The 18,964-nt window shown below is 44.2% G+C and overlaps 1 protein-coding gene across 6 annotated transcripts in view; it reads left to right on the top strand.

Moving 5' to 3' along the window:
* CNTFR (ciliary neurotrophic factor receptor) overlaps window positions 1-18,964 on the top strand; it is a 700,478-nt gene that overhangs the window by 677,522 nt on the left and 3,992 nt on the right. For 5 of the 6 annotated variants that reach the window (XM_075581830.1, XM_075581850.1, XM_075581880.1 and 2 more), the window contains 2 exons: window positions 7,702-7,882; window positions 14,488-14,647. In XM_075581830.1, the coding sequence (XP_075437945.1) occupies window positions 7,702-7,882; window positions 14,488-14,647 (341 nt within the window). The remainder of the gene's footprint in view (window positions 1-7,701; window positions 7,883-14,487; window positions 14,648-18,964) is intronic. The other variant, XM_075581818.1, reaches the window with a different exon arrangement.

Below are 18,964 nucleotides of genomic sequence, written 5' to 3'. Positions count from 1 at the left end.
TGTTATATGTGCAGATAAAGAGTGAGGTATAACTGTGAGTGATAAAGTGTTAAAAGTTGAAAAAGGTAAAATTATAAATAATGAATCAAACCATAATAGGCACATTCCAAACAATAGAAATAGACACACTAAAAGGAGAAAAGAAAAACCTCTGGAATATGACGCAGGAAATAAAGGAACAGTCCAAATACATGTCTATTCCCAAATCCTTGCAAAGAGTTGTAAAATATTCAAAATGCCGTGACTTTGCCGCAGCCTCTCACAGGATGAACCACATCCAATAGGAATCTAAGAGAAAGAGGCGCTTGCTACATAGCGTAATTCTGGCAACAATTTATTCACAAAGGTATCAATCTTTAACAAAAAACACACACAAGTGTAGCAGGAACATTGAGCTTATAGAGTCACAACATCTCATGCGAGATGGCGCTCAGATGAAGGTAGTGTCCCCACCAGGAGTCTTTGTCACACGCCGCGGGTCGGTGCAGGAAACGAAAGTTCTGTGTTTACAACTCATCCAGAGAGAACTCAGGACACACAAGGGTAAATGCTTCCAGGCTGCGCGAGCAGAGGGTCCCGATTACCGCTGCGGTGGTTAAGATGAAGCAGGGTTCGATACACGGAACTCCTTAGTAATAACGGGATGACGTCATAGGTCACTGCTTGCCGTCCCGTTATTATATTTCACCCACCATAACTTAAAATGTGATGCTAAATCCTACAGCCTTGAAAACTGCAAAGTCAGTACAACCAGCCTCACACTGATGAGACCCATTAAGGACATGTCTGTGAGTGGTGAATGGATTTCAGGCAAAAGGTGACACGGTGTGCTATTTTGCATGTCATTTCCCAGAATCCCTTGCTGCAGTGGAAGCACTGTATGCTACGTAATAATGGTGAAAGGTAGGGTTGCAGACCTGTCTAAGACGTGACTGTGCTCACAAGTGATCTTTTTATTTGCTATATACTATACGGTGGAGGTTTCTTGTTGCCTTTTTCACCCACTATAACTTAAAATGTGATGGTGTGTGTGTGTGTGTGTATACACAGATGCAGCAGCCGTTATTCGAACATATCACTGAGCCGTTTTCGTGTGCGTTGCTGTACTCCATGCGGCTCATTTGTTTGAATTTCATGGATCCGGATTTCTTTGGGTGCAATTCTTCGCATTTCTGTGGCAGAAATGAATGAATTATAATGTGTACAGTACAGCACTGTGCTACTGTGTCACTTTGCAGGTGTTTAAAAACCAGAACACTAAAATGACATTTTCTGCACTCGATAAAACACGCGGTAATGACACGCCATGACATGGGTATTCCGAGGTATACAGCACGTGATATGTTTGATTGATGGCCGCTGCATCTGTATATATATATATATATATATATATATATATATATATATATCAAGTCACATCACAGGAGGTAATTGCCATCGTTGGACAGAGTTGGTACTCGACTGGACTCCGAGGGAAAATAAAAGATAATGACCAAAAGTGAGATGGGAGGATGAAATCGTAACGAGAAGAGCGGCTGCAAAAGCAGTTCCTGGGAGATCTTTGGGGAGGCTTCCTCCAGCAGTGGGGAGACAATGGTTACATGTTAAGGACTATTAAATGAATGCCCCGTGAAGCAAAATTAAAGAATTGTGTTATTGGCAAAGTGGGAAAAGCAGCTTAGGACAAGGTTATAGCGCCACCTAGAGGAACTGCATCTGTGCGTGGAAATCTCGGCCATGCTGTACATACTGTATGGTGGCACATTGCATCTCTGCCAGTGGATCTGAAACAAATTGTGGTTAACCCCTCACAAATTGAGGTTAACCCCTCACTGCCATATGTGGCCGACTGCTGTTAGATACTTACATAGTTACATAGTAGATGAGGTAAACCTATGCTAAATGTAGAAAACAGATACTTTATCCTATGTATGTATTTACAATATATTTATCCAGAGGAAGGCAAACAAAAAACCCCAGTAACACATTATCCAATGCTGTCTCATAAAGGGAAAAATAAATTCCTTCCTGGCATTAATATTGGCAATCAGATTACTCGCTGGATCAACATCCGTCCCATGGTTACTTATTTGGTATATCCCTGTATCCCTTTCTGGTCTGGTTTTGATGGGTTAATGACTTGCCTTTTACATTAGCAGGTCTTTATATCAGGCTCCTCACTTCTGCTGGTGTTTGTATCACTCGTATCTATTTGCATCACAAGTACATAGAACAGTGGTTTTCAGATGCCCTATTAGAGAGGGTCAGGGTTCCTTACAATGCATCTGATCTCAGACGCGCTATTAGAGAGGGTTGGGGTTCCTTACAATGCATCTGATCTCAAACGCACTATTAGAGAGGGTTAGTGTTCGTTACAATGCATCTGATATCAGACGCGCTATTAGAGAGGGTCGGGGTTCCTTACAATGCATCTGATCTCAGACGCGCTATTAGAGAAGGTTGGGGTTCCTCACAATGCAGCTAATATCAGACGCGCTATTAGAGAGGGTTGGGGTTCCTCACAATGCATCTGATCTCAGACGCGCTATTAGAGAGGGTTGGGGTTCCTTACAATGCATCTGATATCAGACGCACTATTAGAGAGGGTTGGGGTTCCTCACAATGCAGCTGATATCAGACGCGCTATTAGAGAGGATCGGGGTTCCTCACAATGCATCTGATATCAGATGCGCTATTAGAGAGGGTTGGGGTTCCTCAGAATTGCATATAGGGTTTCTTAACCAAAAAAAGGTTGGAACCCACTGACAGAAGGAAATGTGTCGGCACGCATGTAACTTGTGAAACAAACACAATGTAGCAGCTGATTTTGGCCAATCAAAAAACTAAAGAAGGAGCTGGCGATGTCCGGGTATTAACGCTGCGTGTGAAACTTTCCAACGTCTGTTACTGAATATTACCATTGTGCATGAACTATCCCAATCTCTCTTCTCCTAACCTCCCTTCATCGGTGACAAACGACACCAAATTAATGGCGGTAACAAGTTCGGCTAACAGATTGTTCTCTAAGGTTTTCTGGTTTCTGGTGTCAGCAAAATATTGGGTCAAATAGGACATAGGCGCACTCGCAGTTTCTTCCCGTACTGCCACGGGCGCACTTACAGTATCTTCCCGTACTGCCACGGGTGCACTTACAGTATCTTCCCGTACTGCCACGGGTGCACTTACAGTATCTTCCCGTACTGCCACGGGCGCACTTACAGTATCTTCCCGTACTGCCACGGGCGCACTTACAGTATCTTCCCGTACTGCCACGGACGCACTTACAGTATCTTCCCGTACTGCCACGGGCGCACTTACAGTATCTTCCCGTACTGCCACGGGCGCGCTTACAGTATCTTCCCGTACTGCCACGGGCGCACTTACAGTATCTTCCCGTACTGCCACGGGCGCACTTACAGTATCTTCCCGTACTGCCACGGGCGCACTTACAGTATCTTCCCGTACTGCCACGGGCGCACTTACAGTATCTTCCCGTACTGCCACGGGTGCACTTACAGTATCTTCCCGTACTGCCACGGGCGCACTTACAGTATCTTCCCCTACTGCCACGGGCGCACTTACGGTATCTTCCCGTACTGCCACGGGCGCACTTACAGTATCTTCCCGTACTGCCACGGGCGCACTTACAGTATCTTCCCGTACTGCCACGGGCGCACTTACAGTATCTTCCCGTACTGCCACGGGCGCACTTACAGTATCTTCCCGTACTGCCACGGGCGCACTTACAGTATCTTCACTTACTGCCACGGGCGCACTTACAGTATCTTCCCGTACTGCCACGGGCGCACTTACAGTATCTTCTTCGTTGGATGAGGATCACATACAAGAACAGAGAGTGAGACGGCGCTCCACTGAACTTGTGTGACTGACAGTGCTGGCTTACTAAAGGATCAACACTGCAGTCCTGCTTTGGGCCTTTATCAAGATACGGAGCTTGATGAAGGTCCAAAGTAGGACCACAACGTCGATCCTTTAGTAAACCAGCACTATTATTTAAACCAGTCACACAAAATACTGGTTACTGTCATTGTATCTGAGCTGGTGAAGGGTGTTTGTCACGCCTCCCAAATATATTGAATTAGACCAAATCAGCTATTACATTGTCTTCCTCACAAGTGAGGAGGGAACATGTGCATGGCTTATACCTGCATTGTTACATCCCATTGCTGGTGGAGTTTTTCAGTGCGGAGGAAAAGGGATGATGGTTCTAGGCACTGCAATTGATACATCCCATTTAAATGTCGCATTACTTATCTTAACTCTATCACTCAATAAAACCAAATCACTTATTGATGCGAGCCATTGATAAATACAATAAAACAGTCAGGCAAAGAATTGCATGCTCAGCTCTCTTGTGCTGTTAATTTAATGATGAGCACCATTTTTGTTTAGATTGATGGACCCAGTTATTGTTTTCTATAAATCTCAAGATGTTTTGACATGAGTCTGACTTTGATAAATAGCCCTTGGAAGAGAATCTCTTTGCCACTGTAGGGGTCTTTCTATCCATGGTACAAAGGACTGGTGCAAAATGAAACAATCTAATGGCAACTCTTAATTCTCATAACTGCTGCCTAAAAATCCTCCTAACTTCTCATGTCACTTCATATAGCCACTTGCTATAATTTCTCTCTAACTTCTCACGTTCCTTCATTTAGCCAGTCTCCAAACCACTCTGTCAGATAAGTACAGTATATAGGATCAGTACAATTAAAAAAAAAACAATGGTAATATTTAAATAGCCTCCAAAAAACAAAAAAACAAAACACGTTTGAGAGCTGAACTTGGGATCAAGAAATTCACAAATATCCAGACACGTTATAAATGACCTTCTTAATCTTGTGAAACTAAATTCGCCACTTTTGCATAGAGCCAGTTGCAGGGTCATGTAAGCATGACTTGCTATGAAAGGACACCATCTTATACACAGGAAGGGATACCTCTTACAGAAGTAGTTTAATGACCCCATTTTTTCCAGTGCCACCATTATAATGTAACAACGTTTCCACCATCTCACCAACCGTTTCAAGCTCGGCCAACACTATAACTAGGGTATTTGTATATCATGCTTCTATCCTCTGCACATTTTCCCTTGGTTTCACTAAACTACAGAGTTAACTATTGCAAGTTAACTTCAAATATTCCCAAAGTGTAAATATTCTGCTTGTTTTTCTGGTGTCCGTCCATCCTTCCTCCCACAGCATCCTCAGGCTTATGGCCATGAGAGAGTAAGTAATACTTGGTAGAGCCTTGTGTACCACCAGTGGTGTTCCATACTGTAGGTCAGTAGGGATCCTCCTTATGTACTGTAGAGCAGAGGTTCCCAACTCCAGTCACCAAGGACCGCTAACAGTGCAGGATTTAAGGATAGCCTCTCATTAGCACAGGTGGCCCAATCATTGTGACTGAACCACCTGTGCTCTAGCAGGGGTATCCGTAACACCTGCATTGCTAGTGGTCCTGGAGGATTGGAGCTGGGGATCCCTGCTGTAGAGAAGTGCAGGATTCCTGTATATATTTTATGAGCCGCGATGTCTACGCCGTGCTAGAGAAGATTTCAGCGCTATTCAAATGAATAGGGGTAAAATCTCCAGGAACTGGAATTAGGCTTCACGCATATCGAATAGGGGTCTTTAAGGGGGTTATTGTGTTGCCGTCTCCCAGCTGCAAAATGGGGTGCAAAAAAACAGCACCAGATTAAAAAAAAAAAAATCCTGTTGAAACTAAATTTAATCTGGCAGTTGTTTCCCATATTTAGTTGCCAGAAGACCTTGCTACCACCTGATACTGAGCCCGAGGCACAGAGCCTTGTAAAGGGCTTCACCAATATGCACGTGTCCACCTGGAAACCCTTGATCTCCATCACACTCATACGAGGGGGGAATAGGAAAGCCGCCAGGGTGAGCCATGCTTTAAACCTGATAGCTTGCTAGCTGTGGCTGTCAGCTGGACGCAGCCATTACGGGGCTGAATCGAAGCAGGGGGATCTCCTGACAGCTATTGTGTATCAGTCACCGGCACCTGAGCCGGAGCTGTGGATATAACCCAGCTCCGTCTGTTCTCTGTCACGCTCCGAGGGGAAGAGAGCCGAGAGTGTAAGGAAACGTCTGGACAGGAACCCAGACCATGAAACCTGCCTCCTTCCAGCTCCCCTGCACCCCACCTCCCAGCTCTGTCACTCTATCCCTCAATCCCTTCTCTCCACATAAAAACATCAGAGCTGTCTCTTAAAATCATTTATTGGATTTGCTTCGCTGGCTGTTCTTGGCAGTCCCGCTCCCCTTCTAGGCGAGGCGATCACCTGACAGGCCGTGTTTCTGATTCTTAATAAGAAGGACATTAGCCCCGCAGACCCCTTCCATCTCACTCTTCTCCCCTGGCACTGGCCGTGAATACAGTGGTGTATGTAACTTTATGGATCAGCAGGTGGGACGCTTGGTTCTTCATACACTGCACCATTTTGTGATTTGGATCTAAATTTCCCTGTAGTATAAAAAACTTTATGAAAGGGACATTTCTTGTTTAGGGGGAACCATTTAGCCTGTGCTTAAAATAACCGTGCTGTGTAACTGTGACCATATCTTGAGTAAGAGGGATAGGCCCTTTTCCCCATCTTATAACAGGGATGTCCAAATGGTCCCCATCGGGTGAATGTCTCTTACAATGCGATTTAAGTACAGAACGATGAATGCTAGAAATATTTTGTCGTGACACACTGGATCGTTTTCTGCTTGCGGCTGCCACATACGTAATAAGCTAGTTAATCCACTTTTTCCCATTTCACCCAGCTAGACAGGGAAAATTACGCCAGCTCAGATATAGCAGAGTTGTTGCCGCTACTAAAAGGGAAAAGAACATGAGGCAAGTTACGTGCAGTGTAACTTCTCCCTAACTGCTCCTACTGACACTTTCCATAATCACAAGAACACCGGACAAAATGGACTCAAAGTGCCGTGATGCGCTCCGAGACCAGGGGGAGAAATGCCTTCTATTACATCATTATAGCTGCAAAGTCATATGCATAGAACCCACTCAAACAATTCCCTTTCTCCGGTATGCACAAGGTGACACATTGCTGGTGCCCACATTCACAGCAGTGTACAGTATCTGCTTCTCCTCCACCAGCTTTGAAACTGTTTTGCAGGTTGAGATATATCTTTTATTGCAAGATCTGTGTTCATTCCCCCTCCTCCGTCTCTAATGCATACTTTTATAGAGACTTTCACTAATGACCAATATCTGCTTTTCAGTTTAGTTTGAAGTACCATCCACCTTGTGAATGAACTCCTTGGGTTCTTGTGTCTGTATGTGCACAGTGGTTGAAGCACCATTGAAAAAGCAGCAGTACTGTGTGTCAGTACAAGAGAGCAGAATCTGTGTAAGCAATGGGCACCGTTTAAATATATATATATATATATATATATATATATATATATATATATATATATATATTTATATATATATCCTCAATAAAGGATTATGGTCTGTGTTGCAGTAGGAAAAGAAAGAGGTTAATTTTAAAATGTCGGTCACCTGAATTAAACCCATTAGACATATGACTAAAAGTATAAGAAGTGTAAAGGACAACGTGAATGGAGTTAATTTGTCATCTTCTCCAGTAGGTGCGAGCCTATGGGTATGAGATATCCTATAACGCTGTGACCTGCTCTCCCTCCGTAGGTGGAGCTGTCAGACGGGACATCTCATACTATCACAGACGCTTATGCTGGCAAAGAGTACATCATCCAGGTGGCAGCTAAAGACTATGAGATAGGCACGTGGAGTGACTGGAGCGTGGCAGCACATGCCACCCCTTGGACGGAGGAGCCCAAGCATGTCACCACGGAAGCCCAGAAGGCAGGTGAGTCTGTCGGTTGGTGGAAATGAATAGTAGTAAGGAGTTTGATTTGGTGATCAGCACTTCCCAGTGTGTGTGTGTGTGTGTGTGTGTCTGAGGTCAGGCATAGTGCTAGTATGGACCGAAAGCTTCAAACAATATGCAACACATTTACACAACAGCCTGACACACACAGCTCTCCAGAGACACTTGTTATACTGCAGGATACATGAGACCATGAGAGCAGGCATAGCTTAGGCAGGACCAGGACATGTATAGACAAAGCTGGACCAGGATAGGTATAGACGAGGCAGGGCAGGACTAGGACAGGTATAGGCCAGGCTGGAATAGGACAGGTAAAGACGTGGCTGGAACGGGACAGTTATAGATGAGGTTGGACTGCGACAGGTATAGATGAAACTGGACTGCGACAGGTATAGACGAAACTGGACTAGGACAGATATAGACCAGGCTGGACTAGGACAGGTAAAGACGAGGCTGGACCAGGACAGGTAAAGACGAGGCTGGACCAGGACAGGTAAAGACGAGGCTGGACCGGGACAGGTATAGATATGGCTGTACTGGGACAGGTATAGACGAGACTGGACTAGGACAGGTATAGACCAGGCTGGACCAGGACAGGTATAGATCAGGCTTGGCTAGGACAGGTATAGATGAGGCTGGACCAGGACAGGTATAGACGTGGCTGGAACAGGCCACATAAGAGCAAAGCAGAATAGCAGCATCAGGACCGGACTGAAGGGCTACAACAGCAGCCGGTGGCCATATCAAACTGGAAACACAGGGCAGTTTCCAGCAGGTTTCCGATGCAGACTCGGATAAGGATTATTATAGCTAATTGGTTGAAGGTCAGTGAGGATGCTACTGTAGTGAATGTGAGCGGATCAGTCATCAGGAGACTAACCAGCCAGTGAAAGGGTTTGCTAGCAAATCAGATAAGACAGAAGAGTGCCATATTGATTGAGATCTTAGTCTTGAATCCGCACGTGGGGTTTTGTTCCACTCTCCACCACACATTCTCAGCAAATCCTTCAGCTTCTCTCCCGCCGTGGGTAAAATATCATTGTTCCTGACCTGACCGTAACCCCTCGCACGATGCCCCCCTCAGGAGGTGGCTGCACAAGTATGAAGCATTTAGAAATGAAAGGTGCCCCATCAACACAACGTATTAAAAATAATACAAGATCTTCTTATTATTACTGGTAGAACATCAAAGTGGTGGCTGTGTGTGTCCCCTTTCCTGGAGGCCTGTCTTGCATCCAACATTTCCTTGACAGGACATAATTAAAACCTCCCGCCTGCGAGAGTGGTCGGCGACCCCTGAGTCTGTGCGGCTAGGAGGAGAATTAAACCCTAATGAGGAAATAATGAAGCCCTCGCGTTCGCCGTTTGGACCCACTTTAACCCCTTCACCGTTATCAATAAATAAGACGTAGGATGAGAGGGAGGGGTTGATGGGCTCGGTGTGTGTCCTAGTACAGCCTGCAACATGTCGGTGAAGGAATTCATCATTATGCTGCCTAGTACAGGGGCGCTTTTCTTTTGGGTTTCCCCCCCCCAGGACATCTTTTTTTAGAGAGAGAATTGTCCCCCGTAGTGTAGAATAGGGTGTATGTTTTACTGGTGCATTTTAAATTGAGGATCTCTGCCTAATGGTTGAGCCTCAGACCGAAGTTAATATGGCTGCTAAATTACTTCTACTTTGGGATTGGGCTTCAAAGAGTCTTATCAGGGAAGCTCAGGATAAGATAGTTTGTGGGATAAGTCTAGAGGAGGGGAGGACAACTCCAGTCCTCAAGGGCCACTAACAGGTCAGGTTTTCAGGATATCCCTGCTTCAGCACAGGTGGCTCAGTCAACGATAGAACAGGTGGCTCTTCAGCACAGGTGGCTCATTCTCCGACTCAGCCACTGATTGAGCCACCTGTGCTGAAGCAGGGATATCCTGAAAATCTGACCTGTTGGTGGCCCTGGAGGACTGCAGTTTGCCGCCCCTGGTATAAAGTATGCCGGGGAAACAGTTCTGTGCTACCTGGTGGAACACGTTTGATTAATCAGAAGTTGCCATGTGGGCTTTCTACTGCAGCCTCTGGGCCTGTTTAAATAAGGTGTCTGCTTTAAGCCATTGGTCTCACTTTAAAGGTGCAGCAGCTCATGTCTTTTGTCAACTGCACCTTCAAAGCAGCAATACCCCCTACACTAGGAATGTAACACTTTCAGTGCCAGGGCGCTATTCGTCTTTAGGGGCCACTGACAGGCTGGCCCTTTGCTGCATTCAGGGACCTCAATAAGGGCCCCGGAAACACAATGCGGTTATAGAGGGAAAAGATTGGGGATAAAAAATACATCATGTGTAGCGGTTAAACAGCAGAGGGTAATGGGTAAGGGTAATGGGTAAGGGTGATGGGTAAGGGTGATGGGTAAGGGTGATGGGTAAGGGTGATGGGTAAGGGTGATGGGTAAGGGTGATGGGTAAGGGTAATGAGTAAGGGTAATGGGTAAGAGTAATGGGTAAGGGTGATGGGTAAGGGTGATGGGTAAGGGTAATGAGTAAGGGTGATGGGTATGGGTAAGGGTAATGGGTAAGGGTAATGGGTAAGGGTAATGGGTAAGGGTAATGGGTAAGGGTGATGGGTAAGGGTGATGGGTAAGGGTGATGGGTAAGGGCATGAAAATGATCACACCAGATACGAAACAAAGCCCGTTTGCTGCGGAGTTGGTGCAAAGAAAGACACTTTGAACATAGGGCTTTTATCAAGGCACTGTGCTGCTGTGTTGGGATTTCGGGGGTTTGGTTACATAGAGCAGGAGGGGCGATAAGGAGCTGATACATGTAGGAACAGAATTAATTAGGGAGGACGTACAGGGAGCGGTTACATGGAGCAATGGGAGGAGCGAGGGAAGAGTTATGGGAACTATAGAAGGGGTTAAGGGGGGAATTATAGGGTGTAATTATTTGGAGTAAAAGGATGAGTTACAGGGAGCAGTTGTATGGAGCAACAGGAGGAGTTAAAGGAGGAATTATAGGGTGCCGTTAAGGGGAGAAGTTATATGGAGCATTAGGTGGCGTTAGGGAGGAGTTATGGGAACTACAGAAGGGGTTAAGGGAAGAATTATAGGGTGGAATTATTTGAAGTAATAGGATGCGTTATGTAGAGAAACAGGAGGCGTTAAAGGAGGAATTATAGGGTGCCGTTAAAGGGAGAAGTTATAGAGAGCTGTTATATGGAGCAATAGGTGGAGTTAGGGAGGAGTTATAGGAACTACAGAAGGGGTTAAGAGAGGAATTATAGTGTGCAATTAATAGAAGCTATAGGGAGTTGCTATATGGAGCGATGGGAGGAGCTATGCGATGCTTGTTACAATGGCATACGTCTCCTGTCTGGCAGTGAATGGGTTGACAATCACCTTCGTTAAAATGAAAGTGAAAAATTACCCAGTGGCAAAGTTTACTTTGAAATAGGACTTTGCCTCCTGTACCAAACAGTAACGCTCTTACTGTATGTATTGTATGACTATTTATATAGCGCCAAAAGTGTACTCCGCGCTTCACAAAGAATACAGTACAAAGAATTATAATAATACATTCAGCGCAGCAAAATCAGACAATAGGAAAGGAAATCCCTGGCCTAGAGAGCTTACAATCTAAGAGGTTGGATGGGAGAGGTACAGAGACAGAAGGTGAGGGAGTAAGTGCAGTAGATGGCAGTGCTTGGCCACAATGTGGGGTAGGACTGACTGTGGTTGTGGGACAGTAGCCATGAGTGCAGGCTATTGGGATGCTTGATTTGTGGGGCAAGTTTTAAGGTTGGTCAGGATTAAATCAGAAGGTTAACACCATTTGCATGGGAGGAGATGGCACGGAGGCATGGGTGAGAGCAGGTGTGTATGTCTGGCTTCAGGCTTAGGGGAGATTCCCAGCAACAGGAAGGAGTAGATAGAAGATGTCAATAGAGGATTTGTGGGGGTGCTTTTTATTGAGGGGTAAAGAAGTTGTTGGGAGAGTGGTGTATAAATAATGGTGCAGTGTACAGTATGGGCACATACATAGGTGGAGGGGAGGAGAGATGAAGAAATGTGGACAGGAGGGGAGTGGGAAGTTGGAGAGAACAGAAACGTTTACAAAGGAGTGAGTCAACAGTAAACAGAAAAAGCAGTAGGGAGGGCATAGTGAGATGCAGGAGGAGAGACTTCCCAGGTACTGGGGGATAGGAAGAGTACAAATTACCACAGCACTTAGAAGGTCAAGTTCTCACAGTTACAAGGTTGTAGTTGTTTTTGAAGTGCAGAGTCCAGATCTTTTCTTCTGGAGAAGGAGCGGCTCAGTGAGTAAAGACACTGACTGGCACTGAGAAACAGTGTAGACTCCTTGTGACCTTGGGAAAGTCACTTTATCTCCCTGTGCCTCAGGCACCAAAAAAACATAGATTGTAAGCTCTGCGGGGCAGGGACCTGTCTCTGCAAAAATGTCTCTGTAAAGCGCTACGTAAAACTAGCAGCGCTATACAAGAACAAACAATTATTATCTTCTTGCAGTATTCACCTCCAATTCTAACTCCAGTATTAACTCCACAGACACTTTATGTGACACTTTGGGGTGACACAGCCATATCTGCTGCTCCCACCCTTTCACTGCCACAGCAATGTGTGCAGAACGGAAAGGAAACTACTCGAGAGGAAGCTATTTGGAGAGCTCTAACCATCTATATATCATAATTATCATCAGCGCTGAGCTGTAATTGACTCGAGGGCCGTTGGGAAACATCCTGCTATTCCGAACAGAATGTGAATTACAGCCCTTACAATGTAAATAACTGGATTTGGAGCATGAATCTCTGTTCTTTCCAATTGGTTTTGTGAGCTTTAAAATGTGAACGACTTGATTTTGTGAATCCGGGGTTTAAATTAAGAACGATGGGGTTTGCAATGCAAATTGCGCTATTGAACATGTGAAATAATGGATTTATCGTGTGCAGTGCGGTATTTACAGTGCAGATAAATGGTTTTACAATGGGAAATACTTCATGGGCAGTGGCAAGGAGCACACCAAGTACCCTGGTGGTGGTGCACATTTTAGGTACATGGGTCTCTATATCATTGTCAGACTATCGGTTCCCTGCAACTACTCAAAGATTTCCTCTCCGGCTTCCATTAGCATCAGTGGCACATACGTCATCTTATTACCTCTTCCTAAACGTCACTAAGACCTCTTGGTTGGTTGGTTTCCAGTATCTCAGGCCTGGCAGATTACTGCGACGCTAAGAGATGCGCAGATAAATGGCACCGAATTTGACACCCCGTGGTATTTATTGTGTGTGTATTTGGACACCCCGATGAAAAGCTGAAGCACACCGGGCAGAATAGCTGCAAAGTATTGTGATAAATTGACATTGAGACGCGTTTTTGAAGCATGATCTAGAGATTGATTCATTCCAGGTGTGTGACATCATGAGTTCTTCATAGATGACATCATAGTGTACAAATCTTTTGAAACCTCACAGGTCTCAAATGGAAGATGTTAGATGAATTTAAGATAAAGAGATCTACCACATTTTCTAAGAAATCTCACTGAGAATAATGTGTTGGCCAGTAGGCCGGCCTCTTCCAGTATAGTTGAAGGAAGGGAGAGAGAAAGATTTACCCAGCTGGGAAAAAAGGATGACCTACGATACTGTTTTCTCGCTGTTCGGACTTGCAAGAACAGTTTAATGAATATGGATGCAGATGTGTTTGTGTCATTTTATCAATTTCATGAATAAATTCCCTTAAAGTGTTCCATGTGATCATCAAGGTTACAAGAAGGTGTCCAATAGGGTTGCAGCCTCCCTTGATTTCAGCACGAGATTGCCCTGCTAAACCTCTTATCCTGCTCTCTGCATTCTTTACTAGCAAAGTGGCCAGTTGAATTGCAGTGGCTGCTATTTTCCTTGGTCAGGCCATCAGCTAGCAGCACAGAACAGTTATCTAGATTGTTCCCTGTATGAGACAGTCCTGAAACACCTGCCGGACCCTCACCTGAGATACCAAGACCTCCTCCACTTCTCATAATAGCCCTAGTACTCTGTGTTATTCTTAACTTGGGGAGAGTACATAGCATTGCTCGGGAGTTCTAGGAAACCAAAAAAAATACTTAATATGTTGATGTATTTTTATTCTAATGCTGGTGGGTAAACTATATGTTTGTTTTTTTTCCATCAGGCGCACAAACATACACATTTGTTCCACTTGCCACTTGGGAGGATCCCACATAAAGTTACCAATGTGCAAAACATGGGTTTTCTTTCTTCAGTCCAGCTACTTACAATCCTGCTGAATTTGGTTACAATCAGTGCAGTTTTGAAAGGTTCGGTCCGCCATCTTGATTCAAAATGGCGTCCAATTGTAGCCAAACATAGACAACAACCTGCTGCTCGATCTCAGGAACCATCATGCAAAATGGGGTTACGATATCTTAAGAGGTGTCCAAATGTATTGTCAACAGACAGACAACTTTCCCAAATATATAGGATAAAGCAGCCCCCACCCCTATATTCCAGTTCCCTCTGTCCTGGAACATTGTAATTGCTAGCTCCTCCACTTACAGTAACAACGTTTCTTTTGTCTCCCCAGCAGAAACCACGACCACGATTACAACCACAACTACAACCACGTATGTGGCACCACCATCCACCAAAACCTGTGAGCCGGAGTCCGTAGTAGGGAACACGGCGGTCACAGTGTCATGGCTCGCCGTATTGTTACTGGGACCAGTTGGTATCTTGCTTATGTAGTAAGTATCCACTTGCATGTTGCAAGGCTCCCCGTAGGCAGTTTCACGTGCAATACGTGACATTCCCCCTCTATCATGCAAATACAAATCCCGCGTGTGAGCACAGTCACACGGCTCAGGCAGCTTTGCAACCCTGCCCTTCCCCATTATCTCTTAGCATACAATGCTTCCAGTGCAGCCAGGAGTTCTGGGTAATGACATGCAAATGAGCAGTCACAGTGAGTCACGTTTTGTTTCTTGTCCATTTTAACATGGATCTATATACAGTGGTGTGAAAAAGAAAGTACACCCTCTTTGAATTCCATGGTTTTACATATCAGGACATAATAACAATCATCTGTTCCTTAGCAGGTCTTAAAATTAGGTAAATACAACCTCAGATGAACAACAACACATGACATATTACACCGTGTCATGATTTATTTAACAAAAATAAAGCCAAAACGGAGAACACCACAATAGTGTAGTACCCTTGATTTAATATAAAAATACAGATGAGTAAAAAAATGTAATTAAAAAAAAAAAAAAAAACACAATCTCATATGTAACAGGTTTTCCCCCACCCTCTGGGAGATTACGCTGTTACCGGGTGCCATGTGCTTTTTACCTGCTGGGTCACAGAAGCTCTGAGGTTCCGCCGTTGTTAGTGGGGAAGATAGGACAGGCTTTTGGGGAGATGGTAGGTTCTTTCTCAATGGTCTGGCACCTCCTTCTCTTGCAAGCTCCAGGAGTGCTGGAGGCAATCCCTGCAGGAGAACTCTCTTCTGCTGGAAGGTCTATCTCTCTAGGGGTTTTTTTTTTTTTAAGGGCTTCCTTCTAACCCTATTCACCCAGCCAATAAACATGTTCCTTCTAACCCTATTCACCCAGCCAATAAACATGTTCCATTTAACCCTATTCAATCAGTAAATAAACATGTTCCATTTAACCCTATTCACCCAGCCAATAAACATGTTCCATTTAACCCTAGTCAATCAGCCAATAAACATGTTCCATTTAACCCTATTCACCCAGCCAATAAACATGTTCCATTTAACCCTAGTCAATCAGCCAATAAACATGTTCCATTTAACCCTATTCACCCAGCCAATAAACATGTTCCATTTAACCCTAGTCAATCAGCCAATAAACATGTTCCATTTAACCCTATTCACCCAGCCAATAAACATGTTACATTTAACCCTAGTCAACCAGCCAATAAACATGTTCCATTTAACCCTAGTCAACCAGCCAATAAACACTTTCCATTTAATCCTATTAAACTGCCCTATAAACACTTTCCATTTAACCCTATTCAACCGGCCAATACACATGTTCCATTTAACCCTATTAAACTGCCCAATAAACACTTTCCATTTAACCCTATTCAATCAGCCAATAAACACTTTCCATATAACCCTATTCAACCGGCCAATAACCACTTTCCATATAACTCTATTCAACCGGCCAATAAACACTTTCTATTTAACCCTATTCAACTGGCCAATAAACGCTCCATATTAAATCAAGGGTACTGCACTTTTGTGGTGTTTTGTGTGCTCTTCTGCCCCCTCTTGTCTCAATGTTAAAGCTCCATTCTGATCGATATATATATATAGCTTTACTTTCTTTTGGAGCTCTCCTCTTGCTCTTTTCACACTCGTTTTATTTTGAAAAACGACCGCTTTGTTCATGAAATGTAAACATTTTGACATACTAAGTGGGTACTTGTACATACGCTGAAGCAGCAGAAAATCCCATTTTGCCTCAATGGGATTTCCGGACAGAAGCAGCTTGAAAGAGCCACTTCAGGGTTTATATAATACGGCTCTGTGAGGTCAAAATGGTGCTCTCCCCGGAGCCCGGGGCATATTAAAGGTTACTACATCATTATCATTATCTTTAACACTAACATTTAAAAAAAAAAGGGTGTTTTAAAGATCAAGACATCCTCTGGGGAAAGATACGAACATGATACGCGTTAAACTCACATGGGCTTCTGGGTAGGGGAGGGGATTGATGCTTTAAACCCGGGGTGGCCAACTCCGGTCCACAAGGGCCACTAACAGGTCAGGTATTCAGGATATCCCTGCTTCAGCACAGGTGATGGGGTCATAATGATAGAGCCACCTGTCCTATCCTGACAACCTGGTCTGTTGGTGGCCCTTGGGGACTCCTGTTATAAAGGGACTATTTAACAAAGTCTACTGGCTGTAAAATGATAGGCAATATTGGAGCAGAAGACAAAATCTGGGGCAAAGTCTGTGAAAAGATTTAGCAAAGGAAAAACTCCCGTTACGTTCAATGGGATTCGTTTTATTTGATGAATGTCGCTCTGTTTTTTGCCCTACGGAATGTTAACAAATAGGCTCCATGTATCATAGAAAAGGAGCGCAGCCAGAAAGCGGCAGTATGATTATTTCCTTTGATAAACCTTTTTTTTCCCCTCCAGTTGTGAAGCTGGGAGACTTTTATAAGCGTAACCCCCTGAATGTTTCTTTAATTGATCTGTACAAGCGTTTTCAAATGCTAGGCCCACCGCTGCCACCATTTGTCATGTATGGCACCCGGCGATCGCACGCGGCCTACATATGGGACAAGGGTTAATACTCACGCCCGCAAGCGCTCCCACTTTTTACCCCCCCAGAAGTTCCTCAAATGGACGAAATTTCCCCTAAAGGACAAGGATCAATACACAACCCGCAAGCTGCCCCACTCTTCACCTCCGCAAAGGTCCCACAAATTAGTTATACATCTCCTAAATCCGTCCCAATATACCACTGCCACTAACAGCACACACGTGAGCACGTGACTTACATATGCAACCAAGGTTATACACATGGCTACTCTAGCCAACTCACCTTTCTCCTGGTCAAGGTACCTCTAGTGAGTTAATATTAAGCCCTACTCAATTGCAAATCATATCTATCCACTGCCACCACCTGGGGTATGAAAACAAGAGATGTCAAATTAATATCTGGCAGGGCCCCAGGTACCTGTTTATTATAGAAAAAACTATGCACTTTAACACTCACAAATCCTTTTTAGCAAAATGTGTCCGAAAACGTAAATACTCTCTCCGCAGCGTGCAACAATTCATTATGAGCGCAAAGCATCACTTATTAAATGTTTTAATATAAATAAAATACAGTGCTTAGGTTACAGAAAAAAAGTATTACAAGAACATACAATTCCAATAAAATGCAGAACTGTTTCTCAAAATAAAAAGGATAAAACATAAAAGAAAACCTATACATCACCATATGTCATATGTTTTACCCAGAGAGGCCACTGGTTCAGGTGTATGAAATTCACGCGTTCTGTCCAAACGCACCTCTGTTGAAATCTAATTTTCATAATCCTTGCTCAGACTTAAATGTTCTTTCTTCCCATGTAAACCACATAAACTCAGCCCCTGTCGTAAATCAAATGTGAGGTAAAAACCCTCCTAACAAATGACGTTTAAACTCCTTTTCAATATCTAAATGTACTCATAAGTTTCCTTAACTCATACTTACACACCTGAGTCACATCAATACATTCAGGCACTCATGTAAGTGTAAAATTAATATCTGTCCCTTATTACCCCTTAAACATACAGTGTGTGATATCAGAACGTGCCCCTCGGTGACACTGTTACAGATTTGTAACTTTTATTATGCAGAGGAGCTGACATCACAGGATATTCTCATTTTTAATAATGTCACTCATGTTCAATACTTTCGTAGCCGCGCCCCCCGAGCCTTGCAAAACCCTCCAGAGAATGCCTTTCAAATCCCTTTTGTTTGTGTTCGAGTCCCTGTCTGGCAGAACATATATCCTTATCTCTAGAAAATACTTTTCGCACCCAACTTCAATCAAGCCCCTTTGAAGCTCCCACAGATTCCTGACAAGCCAGACCCCAAATTTTGTGTTTTCAACTTCAAACTGTAGCTCATTAACCCCTTAAGCCCCAGAGGGATTAAAATACATAATATCTCATGATATTATCATGACATGTAACTTAATTATTCACGATAACAAAGGTTTTTTTTTTTAAAGGATCAGTCCAAGCTAGACAGGTTTTTTTTTATTAAATAGTATTGAAACAGGGGGTCTCCGGAGCTGAACCCCATTAATATCAGCTCCGGGGACACCCTGCCTCCAGAGATATACATCTTAGTATGAGGTGCCGGTATCTTGGTGTTGTTGAAATGTCCCGGCCGCATAGCCCATTAGGAAGCTCCAAGGGGTGATGTCACGGCTTCCTATTGGCCAGTGTGACGCAGGATATTTAAGCCGCCATTTCAAGAACCCCAGCTAGCCCAGTCGGAGCTGCTACTGGCACCCGCTACAGAG

This window comes from Ascaphus truei, chromosome 1 (assembly GCF_040206685.1).
Source record: "Ascaphus truei isolate aAscTru1 chromosome 1, aAscTru1.hap1, whole genome shotgun sequence".
In the NCBI taxonomy this organism is placed as follows: domain Eukaryota; kingdom Metazoa; phylum Chordata; class Amphibia; order Anura; family Ascaphidae; genus Ascaphus; species Ascaphus truei.
Note: the sequence above shows the minus strand (reverse complement) of the source record. Positions and strands in the feature narration are given on the sequence as shown.